The 25000-nt window shown below is 32.9% G+C and overlaps 1 protein-coding gene across 1 annotated transcript in view; it reads right to left on the bottom strand.

The window, feature by feature from the left end:
• The window catches only part of magi2b (membrane associated guanylate kinase, WW and PDZ domain containing 2b), a 300576-nt gene that overhangs the window by 150488 nt on the left and 125088 nt on the right, over positions 1 to 25000 (bottom strand). Inside the window, exon 4 of the mRNA XM_072911917.1 lies at positions 17644 to 17868. Within this exon, the coding sequence (XP_072768018.1) occupies positions 17644 to 17868 (225 nt within the window). The remainder of the gene's footprint in view (positions 1 to 17643; positions 17869 to 25000) is intronic.

The following is a 25000-nucleotide window of genomic DNA, read 5'->3' as shown; positions in this document are numbered from 1 at the left end:
CAACACAAGCGAAATGGGACACAGGACCTCCATAAAAGTGACATTTTCTGAGAGAGGACATGTGTGTCAACGTTTTCCCCGAAACACATGACAGTGGGATAAAAGATGTGGCGGTGAGGAGAGATTGTTCACAAACAAAAAAGCATATTTTCGGGGCTTCCCATTCAAAGGGCCCATAGCGATTAGTTTTCGGAATAGTGTCGCCATGGTAACGTGAAATGTTCCCAACTAAAAGCTCCGCCGTCGGCGCGAGTGAGACCTTTCCGACGGTATAACATATGTGGGGGTTTGTTGGCCGGTTCGTCTCACATTAATCGTAAGAGAAATTGTGTGAATACTTTTGGAGCATTCACACAATGACACTGCAGTTTATGTAGGATTTGTTGAAAACCTTGTGTCGAACAAAGTCTGATTGTGGGCAAACGCTTTCAGATGTCGACTTTTTGTAAAAACCGAGAGCTCCTCAAGGCTTTGGGGAACGTTCCGGTGTTCTCAGATTTCCGATACATGGAGAAATGGCCGAGTTAGAGCCAGTAGGAAAATGGGAATTTTTGTGTTTTTGTGCTCTTCAGAGCCGACATGTAACATTAGAGTCAATGAGAGATTTAGATGACTTTCTTGGCTTTGAGGGCCAACACAAGCGAAATGGGACACACGACCTCCATAAAAGTGATATTTTCTGAGAGAGGACATGTGTGTCAACGTTTTCCCCGAAACACATGACAGTGGGATAAAAGATGTGGCGGTGAGGAGAGATTGTTCACAAACAAAAAAGCATATTTTCGGGGCTTCCCATTCAAATGGCCCATAGCGATTAGTTTTCGGAATAGCGTCGCCATGGTAACGCGAAATGTTCCCAACTAAAAGCTCCGCTGTCGGCGCGAGTGAGACCTTTCCGACGGTATAACATATGTGGGGGTTCGTTGGCTGGTTCGTCTCACATTAATCGTAAGAGAAATTGTGTGGATACTTTTGGAGCATTCACACAATGACACTGCAGTTTATGTAGGATTTGTTGAAAAACTTCATGCCAAACAAAGTCTGATTGTGGGCAAACGCTTTCAGATATCGACTTTTCGTAAAAACCGTGAGCGCCACAAGGCTTTGGGGAACGTTCCGGTGTTCTCAGATTTCCGATACATGGAGAAATGGCCGAGTTACAGCGAGTAGGAAAATGGGAATTTTTGTGTTTTTGTGTTCTTCAGAGCCGACATGTAACATTAGAGTCAATGAGAGATTTAGCCGACTTTCTTGGCTTTGAGGGCCAACACAAGCGAAATGGGACACACAACCTCTATAAAAGTGACATTTTCTGAGAGAGGACATGTGTGTCAACGTTTTTCCCCGAAACACATGACAGTGGGATAAAATATGTGGCAGTGAGGAGAGATTGTTCACAAACAAAAAAGCCTATTTTCGGGGCTTCCCATTCAAAGGGCCCATAGCGATTAGTTTTCGGAATAGCGTCGCCATGGTAACACGAAATGTTCCCAACTAAAAGCTCCGCCGTCGGCGCGAGTGAGACCTTTCCGACGGTATAACATATGTGGGGGTTCGTTGGCTGGTTCGTCTCACATTAATCGTAAGAGAAATTGTGTGAATACTTTTGGAGCATTCACACAATGACACTGCAGTTTATGTAGGATTTGTTGAAAACTTTGTGTCGAACAAAGTCTGATTGTGGGCAAACGCTTTCAGATATCGACTTTTCGTAAAAAACGTCAGCGCCTCAAGGCTTTGGGGAACATCGTTGTTTTCTCAGATTTCCGATAAATGGAGAAATGGCCGAGTTAGAGTGAGTAGGAACATGGGAATTTTGGGGTTTTTCAGAGCCGACATGTAACATTAGAGTCAATGAGAGATTTAAATGACTTTCTTGGCTTTGAGGGCCAACACAAGCGAAATGGCACACACAACCTCTATAAAAGTGACATTTTCTGAGAGAGGACATGTGTGTCAACGTTTTCCCCAAAACACATGACAGTGGGATAAAAGATGTGGCGGTGAGGAGAGATTGTTCACAAACAAAAAAGCCTATTTTCGGGGCTTCCCATTCAAAGGGCCCATAGCGATTAGTTTTCGGAAGAGTGTCGCCATGGTAACGTGAAATGTTCCCAACTAAAAGCTACGCCGTCGGCGCGAGTGAGACCTTTCCGACGGTATAACATATGTGGGGGTTCGTTGGCCGGTTCGTCTCACATTAATCGTAAGAGAAATTGTGTGAATACTTTTGGAGCATTCACACAATGACACTGCAGTTTATGTAGGATTTGTTGAAAACTTTGTGTCGAACAAAGTCTGATTGTGGGCAAACGCTTTCAGATGTCGACTTTTCGTAAAAACCGAGAGCGCCTCAAGGCTTTGGGGAACGTTCCGGTGTTCTCAGATTTCCGATACATGGAGAAATGGCCGAGTTAGAGCGAGTAGGAAAATGGGAATTTTTGTGTTTTTGTGCTCTTCAGAGCCGACATGTAACATTAGAGTCAATGAGAGATTTAGATGACTTTCTTGGCTTTGAGGGCCAACACAAGCGAAATGGGACACACGACCTCCATAAAAGTGACATTTTCTGAGAGAGGACATGTGTGTCAACATTTTCCCCGAAACACATGACAGTGGGATAAAAGATGTGGCGGTGAGGAGAGATTGTTCACAAACAAAAAAGCATATTTTCGGGTCTTCCCATTCAAAGGGCCCATAGCGACTAGTTTTTGGAATAGCGTCGTCATGGTAACGCGAAATGTTCCCAACTAAAAGTTCCGCCATCTGCGCGAGCGAGACCTTTCCGACGGTGTAACATATGTGGGGGTTCGTTGGCCGGTTCGTCTCACATTAATCGTAAGAGAAATTGTGTGAATACTTTTGGAGCATTCACACAATGACACTGCAGTTTATGTAGGATTTGTTGAAAAACTTTGTGCCGAAGAAAGTCTGATTGTGGGCAAACGCTTTCAGATATCGTCTTTTCGAAAAAAATTGTGAGCGCCTCAAGGCTTTGGGGAACGTTCCGGTGTTCTCAGATTTCCGATAAATGGAGAAATGGCCGAGTTACAGCTAGTAGGAAAACGGGAATTTTTGTGTTTTTGTGTTCTTCAGAGCCGACATGTAACATTAGAGTCAATGAGAGATTTAGCCGACTTTCTTGGCTTTGAGGGCCAACACAAGCGAAATGGGACACACGACCTCCATAAAAGTGACATTTTCTGAGAGAGGACATGTGTGTCAACGTTTTCCCCGAAACACATGACAGTGGGATAAAAGATGTGGCAGTGAGGAGAGATTGTTCACAAACAAAAAAGCATATTTTCGAGGCTTCCCATTCAAAGGGCCCATAGCGATTAGTTTTCGGAATAGCGTCGCCATGGTAACGCGAAATGTTCCCAACTAAAAGCTCCGCCGTCGGCGCGAGTGAGACATTTCCGACGGTATAACATATGTGGGGGTTCGTTGGCTGGTTCGTCTCACATTAATCGTAAGAGAAATTGTGTGAATACTTTTGGAGCATTCACACAATGACACTGCAGTTTATGTAGGATTTGTTGAAAAACTTCATTCCGAACAAAGTCTGATTGTGGGCAAACGCTTTCAGATACCGACTTTTCGTAAAAACCGTGAGCGCCTCAAGGCTTTGGGGAACGTTCCGGTGTTCTCAGATTTCCGATACATGGAGAAATGGCCGAGTTACAGCGAGTAGGAAAATGGGAGTTTTTGTGTTTTTGTGTTTTTCAGAGCCGACATGTAACATTAGAGTCAATGAGAGATTTAGATGACTTTCTTGGCTTTGAGGGCCAACACAAGCGAAATGGGACACACAACCTCCATAAAAGTGACATTTTCTGAGAGAGGACATGTGTGTCAACGTTTTCCCCGAAACACATGACAGTGGGATAAAAGATGTCGCAGTGAGGAGAGATTGTTCACAAACAAAAAAAAGCATATTTTCAGGGCTTCCCATTCAAAGGGCCAATAGCGATTAGTTTTCGGAATAGTGTCGCCATGGTAACGTGAAATGTTCTCAACTAAAAGCTCCGCCGTCTGCGCGAGCGAGACCTTTCCGACGGTGTAACATATGTGGGGGTTCGTTGGCCGGTTCGTCTCACATTAATCGTAAGAGAAATTTTGTGGATACTTTTGGAGCATTCACACAATGACACTGCAGTTTATGTAGGATTTGTTGAAAAACTTCATGCCGAACAAAGTCTGATTGCGGGCAAACGCTTTCAGATATCGACTTTTCGTAAAAAACGTCAGCTCCTCAAGGCTTTGGGGAACATTCCAGTGTTCTCAGATTTCCAATAAAAGGAGAAATGGCCGAGTTAGAGCGAGTAGGAAAATGGGAATTTTTGTGTTTTTGTGTTCTTCAGAGCCGACATGTAACATTAGAGTCAATGAGAGATTTAGCCGACTTTCTTGGCTTTGAGGGCCAACACAAGCGAAATGGGACACACGACCTCCATAAAAGTGACATTTTCTGAGAGAGGACATGTGTGTCAACGTTTTCCCCGAAACACATGACAGTGGGATAAAAGATGTGGCGGTGAGGAGAGATTGTTCACAAACAAAAAAGCATATTTTCAAGGCTTCCCATTCAAAGGGCCCATAGCGATTAGTTTTCGGAATAGCGTCGCCATGGTAACGTGAAATGTTCCCAAAGAAAAGCTCCGCCGTCGGCGCGAGTGAGACCTTTCCGACGGTATAACATATGTGGGGGTTCGTTGGCTGGTTCGTCTCACATTAATCGTAAGAGAAATTGTGTGAATACTTTTGGAGCATTCACACAATGACACTGCAGTTTATGTAGGATTTGTTGAAAACTTTGTGTCGAACAAAGTCTGATTGTGGGCAAACGCTTTCAGATGTCGACTTTTCGTAAAAACCGAGAGCGCCTCAAGGCTTTGGGGAACATCCTTGTTTTCTCAGATTTCCGATAAATGGAGAAATGGCCGAGTTAGAGCGAGTAGGAAAATGGGAATTTTGGGGTTTTTCAGAGCCGACATGTAACATTAGAGTCAATGAAAGATTTAGCCGACTTTCTTGGCTTTGAGGGCCAACACAAGCGAAATGGGACACACAACCTCTATAAAAGTGACATTTTCTGAGAGAGGACATGTGTGTCAACGTTTTCCCCGAAACACATGACAGTGGGATAAAAGATGTGGCGGTGAGGAGAGATTGTTCACAAACAAAAAAGCATATTTTCGGGGCTTCCCATTCAAAGGGCTCATAGCGATTAGTTTTCGGAATAGCGACGCCATGGTAACGCGAAATGTTCCCAAATAAAAGCTCCGTCGTCGGCGCGAGCGAGACCTTTCCGACGGTATAACATATGTGGGGGTTCGTTGGCTGGTTCGTCTCACATTAATCTTAAGAGAAATTGTGTGAATACTTTTGGAGCATTCACACAATGACACTGCAGTTTATGTAGGATTTGTTGAAAAACTTCATGCCGAACAAAGTCTGATTGTGGGCAAACGCTTTAAGATATCGACTTTTCGTAAAAACCGGGAGAGCCTCAAGGCTTTGGGGAACGTTCCGGTGTTCTCAGATTTCCGTTAAATTGAGAAATGGCCGAGTTACAGCGAGTAGGAAAATGGGAATTTTAGTGTTTTTCTGCTTTTTAGAGCCGACACGTAACATTAGAGTCAATGAGAGATTTAGCTGACTTTTTTGGCTTTGAGGGCCAACACAAGCGAAATGGGACACACGACCTCCATAAAAGTGACATTTTCTGAGAGAGGACATGTGTGTCAACGTTTTCCCCGAAACACATGACAGTGGGATAAAAGATGTGGCGGTGAGGAGAGATTGTTCACAAACAAAAAAAGCATATTTTTGTGGCTTCCAACCTCTAGTAAACTAGAGTGGACGCCATCCGCTTTAATGGGAAAACCCCGATGGCGCTCGCCTCCCTCCGATGGCCTATTCAGCCAAAACCAAACATTGGACACAAAAACTTTTTAGCCAGGGTTAAAGTAGACAAGTGTGTGAACAAAATGAGACGTTAAGCACCGAGCTACGTGAAAGAATGGCTTAGCTACAAGAGGAGTTAATCCCGCTATTTGAGCGTCCTGATGGCAAAATCCTTCATTATAAATGTTGTGTACCCATTCAATTGGCTCATAGGTACCCATTGTGTACCTATGAACTAAAAGTTCCCCCATCGGCGTGAGCAAGACCTTTCCGACGGTATAACATGTGGTGGTTTGTTGGCCGGTTCGTCTTTGTATCCTCCATGTATGTATGTATCAGGTTTTAATGGTGATATTAGTTAGTCCTCTAAATGCTGTGTTGAAACAACTGGAGAGCACAGCCATCTATCTTATGTAGTTGTTGATGTTATTCACCTCGGCGGGGTTTCTACGTTCCAGTTATTTTCCTTGCAAATTCTCAGAAAACGCCAGTCTGGCTCATTTTCCCGCTGCACACGTGCAGACCTGGATTCCGGGCGCCACAGGCACGGCACGCACCGTGAGTCAGCGCTGCCGAGCTGTGAAGCCCCGGGAGGGAGCGAGCGAGATGGAAGGGTCTGAGGACAGCGAGCATGAGGACTACACGCCATGTCGAAAAGAGAAAGACATTCAGGGTCAGAGTGAGTCAGGAACAGGAGGAAAAAGACTCGGAGAGGGACGAGGAAAAAGAGGAACTGGTGGCGTCCAAGTCACACACGAGCATGAATATTCATGTTTGTTTCCGCACAAGTGCTGCCGTATCACACGTCTTATTGTCGGGGAGGAAGTCGTCCGGCATCAGCGTCAACTCAGAGAGTCTCATGCTTCCGTGCACTAGAGGTTGTTTCCCTCAAAGGCCAGATGTGGAAGCAAAAATAGCAGCGAGTGGAGGATGGAGGTTAGAAGAAGGACAATACACTTATTTAATAATACCACCTTAACATTTGACAACCAAACAATTATACACGTATTTAATAATACCACCTTAACATTTGACAAGAAAACAATCATACACTCATTTAATAATACCACCTTAACATTTGACAACAAAACAAAAGTGCACATACTTAATAATACCACCTTAACATTTGACCAGAAAACCATTATACACTTATTTAATAATATCACCTTAACATTTGACAACAAAACAATTACACACTTATTTAATAATACCACCTTAATATTTGACAACCAAACAATCATTCACTTATTTAATAATACCACCTTAGCATTTGACAAGAAAACAATCATTAACTCATTTAATAATACCACCTTAACATTTGACAATAAAACAATTATAGACTTAATTAATAATATCACCTTAACATTTGACAACAAAAACAAATGTACACTTGTTTAATAATACCACCTTAATATTTGACAACAAAACAATTACACACCTATTTAATAATACCACCTTAACATTTGACAAGAAAACAAGTATACTTATCTAATAATACTACCTTAACATTTGACAAGAAAACAATTATAGACTTAATTAATAATACCACCTTAACATTTGACAACAAAACAAATATACACTTATTTAATAATACCACCTTAACATTAGACAAGAAAACAAGTATACACTTGTCTAATAACACCACCTTAACATTTGACAGCAAAATAGCTATACACTTATTTAATGATACCACCTTAACATTTGACAAGAAAATAATTACACTTATTTAATAATACCACCTAAACATTTGACAAAAAAACAATTATAGACTTGATTAATAATACCACCTTAACATTTGACAACAAAACAAATATACACTTATTTAATAATACCACCTTAACATTAGACAAGAAAACAAGTATACACTTATCTAATAACACCACCTTAACATTTGACAGCAAAATAATTATACACTTATTTAATAATACCACATTAACATTTGACAAGAAAATAATTACACTTATTTAATAATACCACCTTAACATTTGACAAGAAAACAATTATAGACTTAATTAATAATACCACCTTAACATTTGACAACAAAACAAATATACACTTATTTAATAATACCACCTTAACATTTGACAACAAAACAATTACACACTTATTTAATAATACCACCTTAATATTATTACACACCTATTTAATAATATCATTTTAACATTTGACAAAAAAACCAATTATACACTTATTTAACATTTGACAACAAAACAACAATGAACCTATTTAATATTGCCACCTTAACATTTGACAACAACATAATTATACACTTATTTAATAATATCACCTTAACATTTGACAAGAAAACAACAATGCACCTATTTAATAATACAAAAAACAATTACACACTTATTTAAAAATACCACCTTAACATTTGACAACAAAACAATAATGCACTTATTTAATAATACCACCTTATCATTTGACAACTAAACAGTTAGACAGTTATCTAATAAAACCACATTAATATTTTAACAACAACATAATTATACACGTGTTTAATAATACCACCTTAACATTTAACAACAACATAATTACACACTTATTTAATAATACCACCTTAACATTTGACAACAACCTAATTATACACTTATTTAATAATACCACCTTAATATTTTAACAACAACATAATTATACACGTATTTAATAATACCACCTTAACATTTTAACAACAACATAATTATACACGTATTTAATAATACCACCTTAACATTTTAACAACAACATAATTATACACGTATTTAATAATACCACCTTAACATTTTAACAACAACATAATTATACACGTATTTAATAATACCACCTTAACATTTTAACAACAACATAATTATACATGTATTTAATAATACCACCTTAACATTTGACAACAACATAATTATACACTTATTTAATAATACCACCTTAATATTTTAACAACAACATAATTATACACGTATTTAATAATACCACCTTAACATTTTAACAACAACATAATTATACACGTATTTAATAATACCACCTTAGCATTTGACAACAAAACAAATGTACACTTATTTAATAATACCACCTTAACATTTGACAACAACCTAATTATACACTTATTTAATAATGCCACCTTAATATTTTAACAACATAATTATACACGTATTTAATAATACCACCTTAATATTTTAACAACATAATTATACACGTATTTAATAATAACACCTTAACATTTTAACAACAACATAATTATACACTTATTTAATAATACCACCTTAACATTTTAACAACAACATAATTATACACTTATTTAATAATACCACCTTTGACACACTTATTTAAAAATACCACCTTAACATTTGACAACAAAACAACAATGAACCTATTTAATATTACCACCTTAACATTTGACAACAACATAATTATACACTTATTTAATAATATCACCTTAACATTTGACAAGAAAACAACAATGCACCTATTTGATAATACCACCTTAACATTTGACAACAACATAATTATACACTTATTTAATAATACCACCTTAATATTTTAACAACAACATAATTACACACTTATTTAATATTACCACCTTAACATTTGACAACAACATAATTAGACACGTATTTAATAATACCACCTTAACATTAGACAACAACATAATTATACACTTATTTAATAATACCACCTTAACATTTTAACAACAACATAATTATACACGTATTTAATAATACCACCTTAACATTTTAACAACAACATAATTATACACGTATTTAATAATACCACCTTAACATTAGACAACAACATAATTACACACTTATCTAATAATACCACCTTAACATTTGACAACAACCTAATTATACACTTATTTAATAATACCACCTTAACATTTTAACAACAACATAATTATACATGTATTTAATAATACCACCTTAACATTTGACAACATAATTATACACTTATTTAATAATACCACCTTAATATTTTAACAACAACATAATTATACACGTATTTAATAATACCACCTTAACATTTTAACAACAACATAATTATACACGTATTTAATAATACCACCTTAGCATTTGACAACAACATAATTACAAACTTATTTAATAATACCACCTTAACATTTGACAACAACCTAATTATACACTTATTTAATAATACCACCTTAATATTTTAACAACAACATAATTATACACGTATTTAATAATACCACCTTAATATTTTAACAACATAATTATACACGTATTTAATAATAACACCTTAACATTTTAACAACAACATAATTATACACTTATTTAATAATACCACCTTAACATTTTAACAACACCATAATTATACACTTATTTAATAATACCACCTTTGACACACTTATTTAAAAATACCACCTTAACATTTGACAACAAAACAACAATGAACCTATTTAATATTACCACCTTAACATTTGACAACAACATAATTATACACTTATTTAATAATATCACCTTAACATTTGACAAGAAAACAACAATGCACCTATTTGATAATACCACCTTAACATTTGACAACAACATAATTATACACTTATTTAATAATACCACCTTAATATTTTAACAACAACATAATTACACACTTATTTAATATTACCACCTTAACATCTGACAACAACATAATTAGACACGTATTTAATAATACCACCTTAACATTAGACAACAACATAATTATACACTTATTTAATAATACCACCTTAACATTTTAACAACAACATAATTATACACGTATTTAATAATACCACCTTAACATTAGACAACAACATAATTATACACTTATTTAATAATACCACCTTAACATTTTAACAACAACATAATTATACAGTTATTTAATAATACCACCTTAACATTTTAACAACAACATAATTATAGACGTATTTAATAATACCACCTTTGACACACTTATTTAAAAATACCACCTTAACATTTGACAACAAAACAACAATGAACCTATTTAATATTACCACCTTAACATTTGACAACAACATAATTATACACTTATTTAATAATATCACCTTAACATTTGACAAGAAAACAACAATGCACCTATTTAATAATACCACCTTAACATTTGACAACAACATAATTATACACTTATTTAATAATACCACCTTAATATTTTAACAACAACATAATTACACACCTATTTAATATTACCACCTTAACATTTGACAACAACATAATTACACACTTATTTAATAATACCACCTTAACATTTGACAACAACATAATTATACACGTATTTAATAATACCACCTTAACATTTTAACAACAACATAATTATACACGTATTTAATAATACAACCTTAACATTTTAACAACAACATAATTATAGACGTATTTAATAATACCACCTTTGACACACTTATTTAAAAATACCACCTTAACATTTGACAACAAAACAACAATGAACCTATTTAATATTACCACCTTAACATTGGACAACAACATAATTATACACATATTTAATAATACCACCTTAATATTTTAACAACAACATAATTACACACCTATTTAATATTACCACCTTAACATTTGACAACAACATAATTACACACTTATTTAATAATACCACCTTAACATTTGACAACAACATAATTATACACGTATTTAATAATACCACCTTAACATTTTCACAACAACATAATTATACACGTATTTAATAATACCACCTTAACATTTGACAACAACATAATTATACACGTATTTAATAATACCACCTTAACATTTTAACAACAACATAATTATAGACTTATTTAATAATACCACCTTAACTTTTGACAATAAGACAATTAAACACATATTTAATAATACCACCTTAACATTAGACAACAACATAATTATACACTTATTTAATAATGCCACGTTAACATTTGACAACAACATAATTATACACATATTTTAATTATACCACCTTAACATTAGAGGGGAAGAGAGGGGTGTTCTTAGTGATCAGCATCCAGGCCAGAGGCAGCAGAGGTGTGAAGAAGAAGAAGGAGAAGAAGGAGGAGGAGGATAATGGAGACGACTTTAAGGTGCCTTTGAGGCCAGTTATGTAAGTTGTGTTCACTGTACGTCTGCAAGCGTTCAGGGTGCAGTCTCAGTCCAGATTTATGGACGGAGGGCAGACATTGAAGATGGAAAGTAAAGTCCTGGGGGGGATAAAGAGGTTTGTATTGCCAGCCCACAGCACACACTTTGGGGATTCCAAGAGAATTTCATGGCCTCCGCCCACCTTTCATGGAAGGAAACTGAATGTTTGGGGTTTAAAAGTCCAGTCACATTACGGCACTTTGAAATCTCCCCGAGTGTTTCAGGATCAAATTGAAGGTTCTTCTTATGGTTTATAAATGTTTTACGCTATTAGGCCTTCTTTTCTTCCACCCTACGAACCTTCACAGGCCTGAGATCCTGCGGCACTCGTCTCCTAATTATTCCAAAAGTCAGGACACAAAGTCATCTTTCCACCATTATGTCTATGGAACAGTTTTCTGGAAGACCTCAGGGCTGCGGAGAACGTTCATGTTTTTAAGACCCACCTTTTATTTTTGGCTTTTACCTAATATTCATTCATTCCATTAAAGTCATTCCTACTTTTACTCCTACTTTTTTTTATCTTATTAGTCATGCAAGATTGTATTTAGTAGTATTTATTAATTGATATATTTACTGTTTATTTTTTATTTAATTTTCATATGTCTTACTTGTATTTGATCCTTATGCATGGAATCAAACTATGGATGTCCAGCAACTTTTTACATCTTAACGCTAAGAAAACGGAAATGTTGATTATCGGTTCTGCTAAACACTTATTTATTAATACCACCTTAACATTTGACAACAAAACAATTATACACGTATTTAATAATACCACCTTAACATTTGACAACAAAACAATTATACACGTATTTAATAATACCACCTTAACATTTGAAAACAAAACAATTATACACCTATTTAATAATAACACCTTAATATTTGACAACCAAACAATCATACACTCATTTAATAATACCACCTTAACATTTGACAACCAAACGATTTTTGACTAATTTTATATTACCACCGTAACATTTGACTACAAAACAATTATACACTTATTTAATAATACCACCTTAACATTTGACAGCAAAACAATTATACACTTATTTAATAATACCACCTTAACATTTCACAACAAAACAATCATCCACTCATTTAATAATACCACCTTAACATTTGACAATAAAACATATATGCACTTATTTAATAATGCCACCTTAACATTTGACAACAAAACAATTATACACTTATTTAATAATACCACCTTAACATTTGACAACAAAACAATTATACACTTATTTAATAATACCACCTTAACATTTGACAACCAAACAATTATACACTTATTTAATAATACCACCTTAACATTTGTCAACAAAACAATTATACACCTATTTAATAATACCACCGTAACATTTGACAACAAAACATGTATGCATTTATTTAATAATAACAACTTAACATTAGACAACAACACAAGTATGCACTTATTTAATAGTACCACCTTATCATTTGACAACACAACTTTTATGCACTTATTTAATAATACCACCTTAACATTTGACAACCAAACTATTATACACTTATTTAATAATACCACCTTAACATTTGACAACCAAACAATTATACACCTATTTAATAATACCACCTTAACATTTGACAACCAAACAATTATACACTTATATGAATAATACCACCTTAACATTTGACAACAAAACATGTATGCACTTATTTAATAATAACAACTTAACATTTGACAACAAAACAATTATACACTTATTTAATAATACCACCTTGACATTTGACAAGCAAATTATAGACTAATTAAATAATACCACCTTAACATTTGACAACCAAACTATTATACACTTATTTAATAATACCACCTTAACATTTGACAACCAAACAATTATACACTTATTTGAATAATACCACCTTAACATTTGACAACAAAACATGTATGCACTTATTTAATAATAACAACTTAACATTTGACAACAAAACAATTATACACTTATTTAACAATACCACCTTAACATTTGACAACAAAACAAATATCCACTTATTTAATAATACCACCTCAACATTTAACAAGAAAACAATTATTATAGACAAATTTAATAATACCACCTTAACATTTGACAACCAAACAATTATACACTTATTTGAATAATACCACCTTAACATTTGACAACAAAACATGTATGCACTTATTTAATAATAACAACTTAACATTTGACAACAAAACAATTATACACTTATTTAATAATACCACCTTGACATTTGACAAGCAAATTATAGACTAATTTAATAATACCCCCTTAACATTTGACAACCAAACAATTATACACTTATTTAACAATACCACCTTAACATTTGACAACAAAACAAATATCCACTTATTTATTAATACCACCTCAACATTTAACAAGAAAACAATTATTATAGACAAATTTAATAATACCACCTTAACATTTGACAACCAAACAATTATACACTTATTTGAATAATACCACCTTAACATTTGACAACAAAACATGTATGCACTTATTTAATAATAACAACTTAACATTTGACAACAAAACAATCATACACTTATTTAATAATACCACCTTAACATTTGACAACCAAACAATTATACACGTATTTAATAATACCACCTTAACATTTGAAAACAAAACAATTATACACCTATTTAATAATAACACCTTAATATTTGACAACCAAACAATCATACACTCATTTAATAATACCACCTTAACATTTGACAACCAAACGATTTTAGACTAATTTTATATTACCACCGTAACATTTGACTACAAAACAATTATACACTTATTTAATAATACCACCTTAACATTTGACAGCAAAACAATTATACACTTATTTAATAATACCACCTTAACATTTCACAACAAAACAATCATCCACTCATTTAATAATACCACCTTAACATTTGACAATAAAACATATATGCACTTATTTAATAATGCCACCTTAACATTTGACAACAAAACAATTATACACTTATTTAATAATACCACCTTAACATTTGACAACAAAACAATTATACACTTATTTAATAATACCACCTTAACATTTGACAACCAAACAATTATACACTTATTTAATAATACCACCTTAACATTTGTCAACAAAACAATTATACACCTATTTAATAATACCACCGTAACATTTGACAACAAAACATGTATGCATTTATTTAATAATAACAACTTAACATTAGACAACAACACAAGTATGCACTTATTTAATAATACCACCTTATCATTTGACAACACAACTTTTATGCACTTATTTAATAATACCACCTTAACATTTGACAACCAAACTATTATACACTTATTTAATAATACCACCTTAACATTTGACAACCAAACAATTATACACCTATTTAATAATACCACCTTAACATTTGACAACCAAACAATTATACACTTATATGAATAATACCACCTTAACATTTGACAACAAAACATGTATGCACTTATTTAATAATAACAACTTAACATTTGACAACAAAACAATTATACACTTATTTAATAATACCACCTTGACATTTGACAAGCAAATTATAGACTAATTAAATAATACCACCTTAACATTTGACAACCAAACTATTATACACTTATTTAATAATACCACCTTAACATTTGACAACCAAACAATTATACACTTATTTGAATAATACCACCTTAACATTTGACAACAAAACATGTATGCACTTATTTAATAATAACAACTTAACATTTGACAACAAAACAATTATACACTTATTTAACAATACCACCTTAACATTTGACAACAAAACAAATATCCACTTATTTAATAATACCACCTCAACATTTAACAAGAAAACAATTATTATAGACAAATTTAATAATACCACCTTAACATTTGACAACCAAACAATTATACACTTATTTGAATAATACCACCTTAACATTTGACAACAAAACATGTATGCACTTATTTAATAATAACAACTTAACATTTGACAACAAAACAATTATACACTTATTTAATAATACCACCTTGACATTTGACAAGCAAATTATAGACTAATTTAATAATACCCCCTTAACATTTGACAACCAAACAATTATACACTTATTTAACAATACCACCTTAACATTTGACAACAAAACAAATATCCACTTATTTATTAATACCACCTCAACATTTAACAAGAAAACAATTATTATAGACAAATTTAATAATACCACCTTAACATTTGACAACCAAACAATTATACACTTATTTGAATAATACCACCTTAACATTTGACAACAAAACATGTATGCACTTATTTAATAATAACAACTTAACATTTGACAACAAAACAATCATACACTTATTTAATAATACCACCTTGACATTTGACAAGAAAATTATAGACTCATTTAATAATACCCCCTTAACATTTGACAACAAAACAATTATACACTTATTTAACAATACCACCTTAACATTTGACAACTAAACAAATATACACTTATTTAATAATACCACCTCAACATTTAACAAGAAAACAATTATAGACTAATTTAATAATACCACCTTAACATTTGACAACAAAACAATTATACACTTATTTAATAATACCACCTTGACATTTGACAAGAAAACAATTATAGACTAATTTAATAATACCCCCTTAACATTTGACAACAAAACAATTATACACTTATTTAACAATACCACCTTAACATTTGACAACAAAACAAATATACACTTATTTAATAATACCACCTCAACATTTAACAAGAAAACAATTATAGACTAATTAAATAATACCACCTTAACATTTGACAACAAAACAATTATACACTTATTTAATAATACCACCTTAAGATTTGACAACAAAACAATTAAACACTTATTTGATAATACCACCTTAACAATTGACAACAAAACATTTATGCAATTATTTAATAATACCACCTTAAGATTTGACAACAAAACAATTACAGACTTATTTAATAATACCACCTTAACATTTGACAAGAAAACAATTATACACCTATTTAATAATACCACCTTAACATTTGACAAGAAAACAATCATACGCTTATTTAATAATACCACCTTAACATTTGACAACAAAATAATGATACACTTATTTAATAATACCACCTTAACATTTGACAACAAAACAATTATACACCTATTTAATAATACCACCTTAACATTTGACAAGAAAACAATCATACCCTTATTTAATAATACCACCTTAACATTTGACAACCAAACAATTATACACCTATTTAATAATACCACCTTAACATTTGACAACCAAACAATTACACACTTATTTAATAAAACCACCTGAACATTTGACAAGAAAACACCCAGAATGTACATGAGAGTAAAGAATGTGGGATTTACAAAAATAACTATGAACGATAAAACACTGAACATTGAATTAAAGACAGAAATCATGGACAACACGGCAGAGCTCTGCCAAGCAGTTAGATCGTATATCACTGCTAGTCTGCAGCAGAATCAGTCTGACGCCGGCCAGAAAGGTGAAAATGATAATGATACCACAGCTGTCAAACTCAAGGCCCAGGGGCCAAATCTGTTTTCCACTAAGATTTTGGTCAGTTTTGTGATTCCGCCCACATGACAAGATTCCTAGTGGTGTCCCTAATGTTGTGTCTGGGAAGTGTGGTACCTGGCGTGATGGCCACTCCGTTGCCATTGACGACGGGGCTCTCCTCCTCCTCCTCCTCGGGGGGCTCCAAGCTGGCGCGCTGCTCCATGTTGCTGACCGACTGGTTCCTCTTCCTCTTGCCCTGGGCGCTGGGCCGGGCTCCGGGCAGCAGGGCCTCACTCACATTAAGGGGAGGGGCTGCCGGGGACGGTTCTGCCGGAGGTTTGGGTGTGCCGTAGAAGTTGTCTGGAGGGGCAGGGAGACGGTGGCATCGTCACTTAACACACTCAAAGTGGACTTCCCGTGTTGGGGACTGTGACCCTTCACATTCCCGGTACCCGGGAATCGATACCGGTACCGATTTCCCGGTACTTTTGTGTGTGTTAATAAAAGTTTACATTTAAAAATGAGCTGATTACAATAACTGTGCTGTCCAGTTGTTGTGAAAAATACTTTTAAAAAGTAATTCATTATAGTTACTCGTCCAAAAAAGTGTTTGAATTACTCTTTAAAGCATCTTAGAACCGGGGGCCCATATGGAGAAAAATATAATATTAATAATAATAATAATAATAGATTTTATTTGTAAAAAGCACTTTACATTGAGTAAACAACCTCAAAGTGCTATATATATATATAAAAAAAAATATATATATATATATATATATATAAATATATATATATATATATATATATATATATATATATATATATATATATATATATTCTTTATTTTTTATTTTTATATATATAGCACTTTGAGATTGTTTATTTTATTTGTAAAAAACACTTTACATTGAGTAAACAACCTCAAAGTGCTATATATATATAAAAAAAATAAAATAAATATATATATATATATATATATATATATATATATATATATATATATAAATATAAATATATATATATATATATATATTTATTTTTTATTTTTTTATTTTTATATATATAGCACTTTGAGGTTGTTTACTCAATGTAAAGTGTTTTTTACAAATAAAATCTATTATTATTATTATTATTATTATTAATTTTTTTTTATAATATATATATATATATATATATATATATAAATATATATATACTCCCAAGTGGACCGGACTGGTTAAAATCACAGCACGATAACTTAAAAATAAAGACGACTTAAGATTGTTTTCTTTGTTTAAAAAAATAGAACAAGCACATTCTGGAATTGTACAAGTCATAATGTTTTTTTTGTTTTTTTTCCCCCAATTTTATTTGTCGTTAATTATATTTTCTGAATAAAGTCAAGTCAAGTCAAGTCAACTTTATTTATATAGCACGTTTACGACAACTTTTAAATTGAACCAAAGTGCTTTATAGGTTAAAAAAGCATAGAGTAAAAAATACAGGCACGTTTTCAGTTGGTGTCATGACCTGGTCCTGGGGTTTAGTTTTTCTAGAAGGCAACGGAAAGTTGGCTCGGGCGAGACATAATTTATTTTTTACACTAATAAAGGACAAAAAAAAAGAGTACAAACGAAAAGCGCGCACAGTGGCGGAGAAACAACTTGGCTATGAAAACAAACACTTGCACAAAGGCAAAAACTATGAACAACAAAAAACACTAACTGTGGCAATAATAAACAAAACTTACTTGGCATGGACAAAAAGGAGCAGCGTGAACGATGGACATGAAAAAAGAGTCAGAAATGTGCAGAAGCATAAATATGGGGATGTCACCAGAAAGACAAACTGAAAAACAATGAACTTAAATACTACAGACATGATTAACGAAAACAGGTGCGTGACTCAAAACGTGAAACAGGTGCGTGACGTGACAGGTGAAAACTAATGGGTTGCTATGGTGACAAACAAGAGTGCACAATGAGCCCATTCTTGCTTGATGTACAGCTTAAGTTGTTCAACAGTCCGGGGGTCTCCGTTGTGCTATTTTAGGCTTCATAATGCGCCGCACATTTTCAATGGGAGACAGGTCTGGACTACAGGCAGGCCAGTCTAGTACCCGCACTCTTTTACTATAAAGCCACGTTGATTTAACACGTGGCTTGGCATTGTCTTGCTGAAATAAGCAGGGGCGTCCATGATGACGTTGCTTGGATGGCAACATATGTTGCTCCAAACCCTGTATGTACCTTTCAGCATTAATGGTGCCTTCACAGATGTGTAAGTTACCCATGTCTTGGCCACTAATACACCCCCATACCATCACACATGCTGGCTTTTACACTATAACAATCCGGATGGTTCTTTTCCTCTTTGTTCCGGAGGACACGACGTCCACAGTTTCCAAAAACAATTTGAAATGTGGACTCGTCAGACCTCAGAACACTTTTCCACTTTGCATCAGTCCATCTTAGATGAGCTCAGGCCCAGCGAAGCCGACGGCGTTTCTGGGTGTTGTTGATAAACGGTTTTCGCCTCGCATAGGAGAGTTTTAACTTTCTTTCTTTTTCTTTCTTTAGTTTATTTCGAACATGAACAGACTTACATCATAATACATCACACAATTTCATATCATTTCATTTTACATCATGCCCGAAAAGGAGTAGGAAGAAGCAAAGCTTATTTAATCCTACCCCTTTCCCACTTCAAAGCGTTTACAAATATATAGAATCATTTACTGACCTTTTTATATAATAAAATAACATCTATGAATTAGTATACAACAGTTTTGTAATATGTAATTAATTAATTAATTCAGTCATTATTAACATACTGAGATGAAGAATATCTTATTTTCAATAAGGTTGAAAGTATTTCTCATAATTCTTCTTTTTTGTACTCTGTAAGCACTATTATTTTGAACAACCTCTTAAACTGGATCATATCAGTACAATTTTTAACTTCTTTACTTTAATCCATTCCATCATTTAATTCCACATACTGATATGCTAAAAGTTCTAAGTGTTGTACGTGCACATAAATGTTTTAAATTATTTTTTTCCTCTAAACTTGCACTTACAGATGTAGCGACCAACTGTAGTTACTGACAGTGGGTTTTCTGAAGTGTTCCTGAGCCCATGTGGTGATATCCTTTACACACTGATGTCGCTTGTTGATGCAGTACAGCCTGAGGGACGGAAGGTCACGGGCTTAGCTGCTTACGTGCAGTGATTTCTCCAGATTCTCTGAACACTTTGATGATATTACGGACCGTAGATGGTGAAATCCCTTGCAATAGCTTGTTGAGAAATGTTGTTCTTAAACTGTTCAAAAATTTGCTCACGCATTTGTCGACAAAGTGGTGACCCTCGCCCCGTCCTTGTTTGTGAATGACTGAGCAATCTACTTGTATACCCAATCATGGCACCCACCTGTTCCCAATTTGCCTGCTCACCTGTGGGATGTTCCAAATAAGTGTTTGATGAGCATTCCTCAACTTTATCAGTATTTATCGCCACCTTTCCTATTCAACTGAATATGGGTTGAAAAGGGTTTGCAAATCACTGTATTCCGTTTATATTTACATCTAACACAATTTCCCAACTCATATGGAAACGGGGTTTGTATAATACATCTTTGAGCATTACTGCCCCCTAGTGTCTGAGCCGTCATCTCCCCTCTGTCCAATCCATAACATCTGTCATGTCTGTGTGATCAGGTTTTATTTTTGGACTTTTTGTGCAGTTTTGTTTTGTCACCATAGTTACCCATTAGTTTCACCTGTCATGTCACGCACCTGTTTTTGAGTCACGCACCTGTTGTTAATCATGTCCATAAGTATTTAAGTTCATTCATTTTCTGTTGTTCGTCCTGACGACCTCACACCACATTTATGCTCTGTCCATTCCTCTAAGATCCTGCTTCATGCCCCTTGTCAAAGTAAGTTTTGGTTCCATGTTTATAGTCTTTTTGTTTTTCATAGTTTATTCTCCGCCACTGTGCGCGCTTTTGTTTGATCCTTTTTTTTTGTATTTATAGTCTTTAAATAAATCATGTACCTTCATTCCCGTCTCGCCCGTGCCAACTTTCCGTTGCATCCCGGAAAAGCAAACTCCCAAGATCAAGTCGTGACAACATCAAGACAGCCATGACATGATGTTCTTTACAAGTGTATGTCAACTTTTGACCACCACTGTATACCCGACACCAACTGTAACGATACCAAGTATTTTCTTACAATATTTACCCGACACTCACATGAACGCAAATGTAGATTTCAGCCACCTACGGGTGGTGAACCGCTCGGTTTTAATTTGGCTTGGCAGAACAGTGAAGCCACTAAATAAGTAAACAAGTCACGACAGATAAAGATGTCTCTAAAAGAAGGTGCAACAAAACACACAAAAAAAAGAGCATTTATTATTTATGCTGTAATTTGCAGTGGCATGAGAAGTGAAATGAAATATTACCACAACCCGGCAGCTCCTAACCACACAGTGGCCTCCAGCCTTTGGAACAGCTGCTCACACGTACACACACACACACACACACATACACACACACACACACACACACACACACACACACACACACACACACACACACACACACACACACACTTGCACACTTGTGAGGCACAATGAGGACTTGTCCTTTTCCAGCACACCTGCTTAATGACTGAACTGTCCCTGGGGTCACAGCGGCAGCAGTTTTAGAGGAGCAGGAACCTGCTGGTAGCTTCTTAAGACACTGAAGAACATCTGCAGACGATCGGAAGGAAGATAAAAAAAACCTGCATCCACATCTGACTGCCTGCTGCTAAAGTCCTTGTCGGCTGCAAAGTTGTCCATCAGGTTTGAAATGCAAAGTTGTACAGTATAGCGGTACTAGTATAATATTGCGGTACTAATGGAGGATACAATAGCTCACAGGCGTCACAATGTAAACAAATGCCATGGGTGGATCTACACCTGACATCCACTGTAATGATACCAAGTGCAATAGCGTATCTAGTCGATACTATGACATATATGTTGAGTAAAGAGGACGACCGAGACAGAATAGTACAGTTTTAGGAGACCAGCCCTTACAATGCGACAATAGCGTCAGCAAGAAGAGGTCTAAATCCGAACAAAAAGAGCAAAAACAGCCCCTCTCGCTTAGAAATGAGCACAGCTGCTTCTTCAAAACAGATAAGGAACTGACCGAAACAGCTCTGTGAGCCGACAAACAGGAGCCCTTAAGACAAAACAAATAGTTTATTACATACGAACATATATGTATATATGTATGTATGTATGTATATATATATGTATATATATATATATATATATATATATATATATATATATATATAAATATATATACATATATGTATATATACATACATACATACATACATATATGTACAAATATATATACATACTGTATATGTATATATATATATATATACATACATATATGTATACATGTATATATATATACATATATGTATGCATACATATATGTATGTACTGTATGTATGTATATATACATACATTTATGTATGTATACATATATGTATATGTATACATATATGTATACATACATACATATATATATATATGTTTACATACATACATGTATATGTATACATGTTGTATATACATATATGTATACATACATACATATATATAAATGTATACATACATGCATACATATATATACACATACATATATGTATGTATGTATATATACATACATATATACATACACATACATATATATACATATATACATACATACATACATACATATATATATGTTTACATACATATATATATAAATGTATACATACATATATACATACATGCATACATATATATACACATATGTTTATTTATGTATGTATGTATATATACATACATGCATATATACATACACATACATATATGTATATATATACGTATATATATATATATATATATATATATACGTATACATATATATACGTATATATATATACACACATATATATATATATATACATATATACATATATATATATATATACATATACATATATGTATACATATATATACGTATATATATATACATATATATATCCATATATGTATGCATACATATATGTATATACTGTATGTATGTATGTATGTATATATACATACATACATTTATGTATGTATACATATATGTATATGTATACATATATGTATACATACATATATGTATATGTATACATGTTGTATATACATATATGTATACATACATACATATATATAAATGTATACATACATATATACATACATGCATACATATATATACACATACATATATGTATGTATGTATATATACATACATATATACATACACATACATATATATACATATATACATACATACATACATACATATATATATGTTTACATACATATATATATAAATGTATACATACATATATACATACATATATATACACATACATTTATGTATGTATGTACATGTATATATATATACATATATGTATGCATACATATATGTATATACTGTATGTATGTATATATACATACATTTATGTATGTATACATATATGTATATGTATACATATATGTATACATACATACATATATATATATATATGTTTACATACATACATGTATATGTATACATGTTGTATATACATATATGTATACATACATACATATATATAAATGTATACATACATGCATACATATATATACACATACATATATGTATGTATGTATATATACATACATATATACATACACATACATGTATACATACATACATACATATATATATGTTTACATACATATATATATAAATGTATACATACATATATATATATATATATATATATACGTATACATATATATACGTATATATATACACACATATATATATATACATATATACATATATATATATATATACATATATATACATATACATATATGTATACATATATATACGTATATATATACATATATATATATATATACATATATATATCCATATATGTATGCATACATATATGTATATACTGTATGTATGTATGTATATATACATACATACATTTATGTATGTATACATATATGTATATGTATACATATATGTATACATACATATATGTATATGTATACATGTTGTATATACATATATGTATACATACATACATATATATATATATGTTTACATACATACATGTATATGTATACATGTTGTATATACATATATGTATACATACATACATATATATAAATGTATACATACATATATACATACATGCATACATATATATACACATACATATATGTATGTATGTATATATACATACATATATACATACACATACATATATATACATATATACATACATACATATATATATGTTTACATACATATATATATAAATGTATACATACATATATACATACATACATGCATACATATATATACACATACATTTATGTATGTATGTATATATACA

The sequence above is a fragment of the Nerophis lumbriciformis genome, linkage group LG29 (genome assembly GCF_033978685.3).
Source record: "Nerophis lumbriciformis linkage group LG29, RoL_Nlum_v2.1, whole genome shotgun sequence".
NCBI classification, from domain to species: Eukaryota; Metazoa; Chordata; class Actinopteri; order Syngnathiformes; family Syngnathidae; genus Nerophis; species Nerophis lumbriciformis.
Note: the sequence above shows the minus strand (reverse complement) of the source record. Positions and strands in the feature narration are given on the sequence as shown.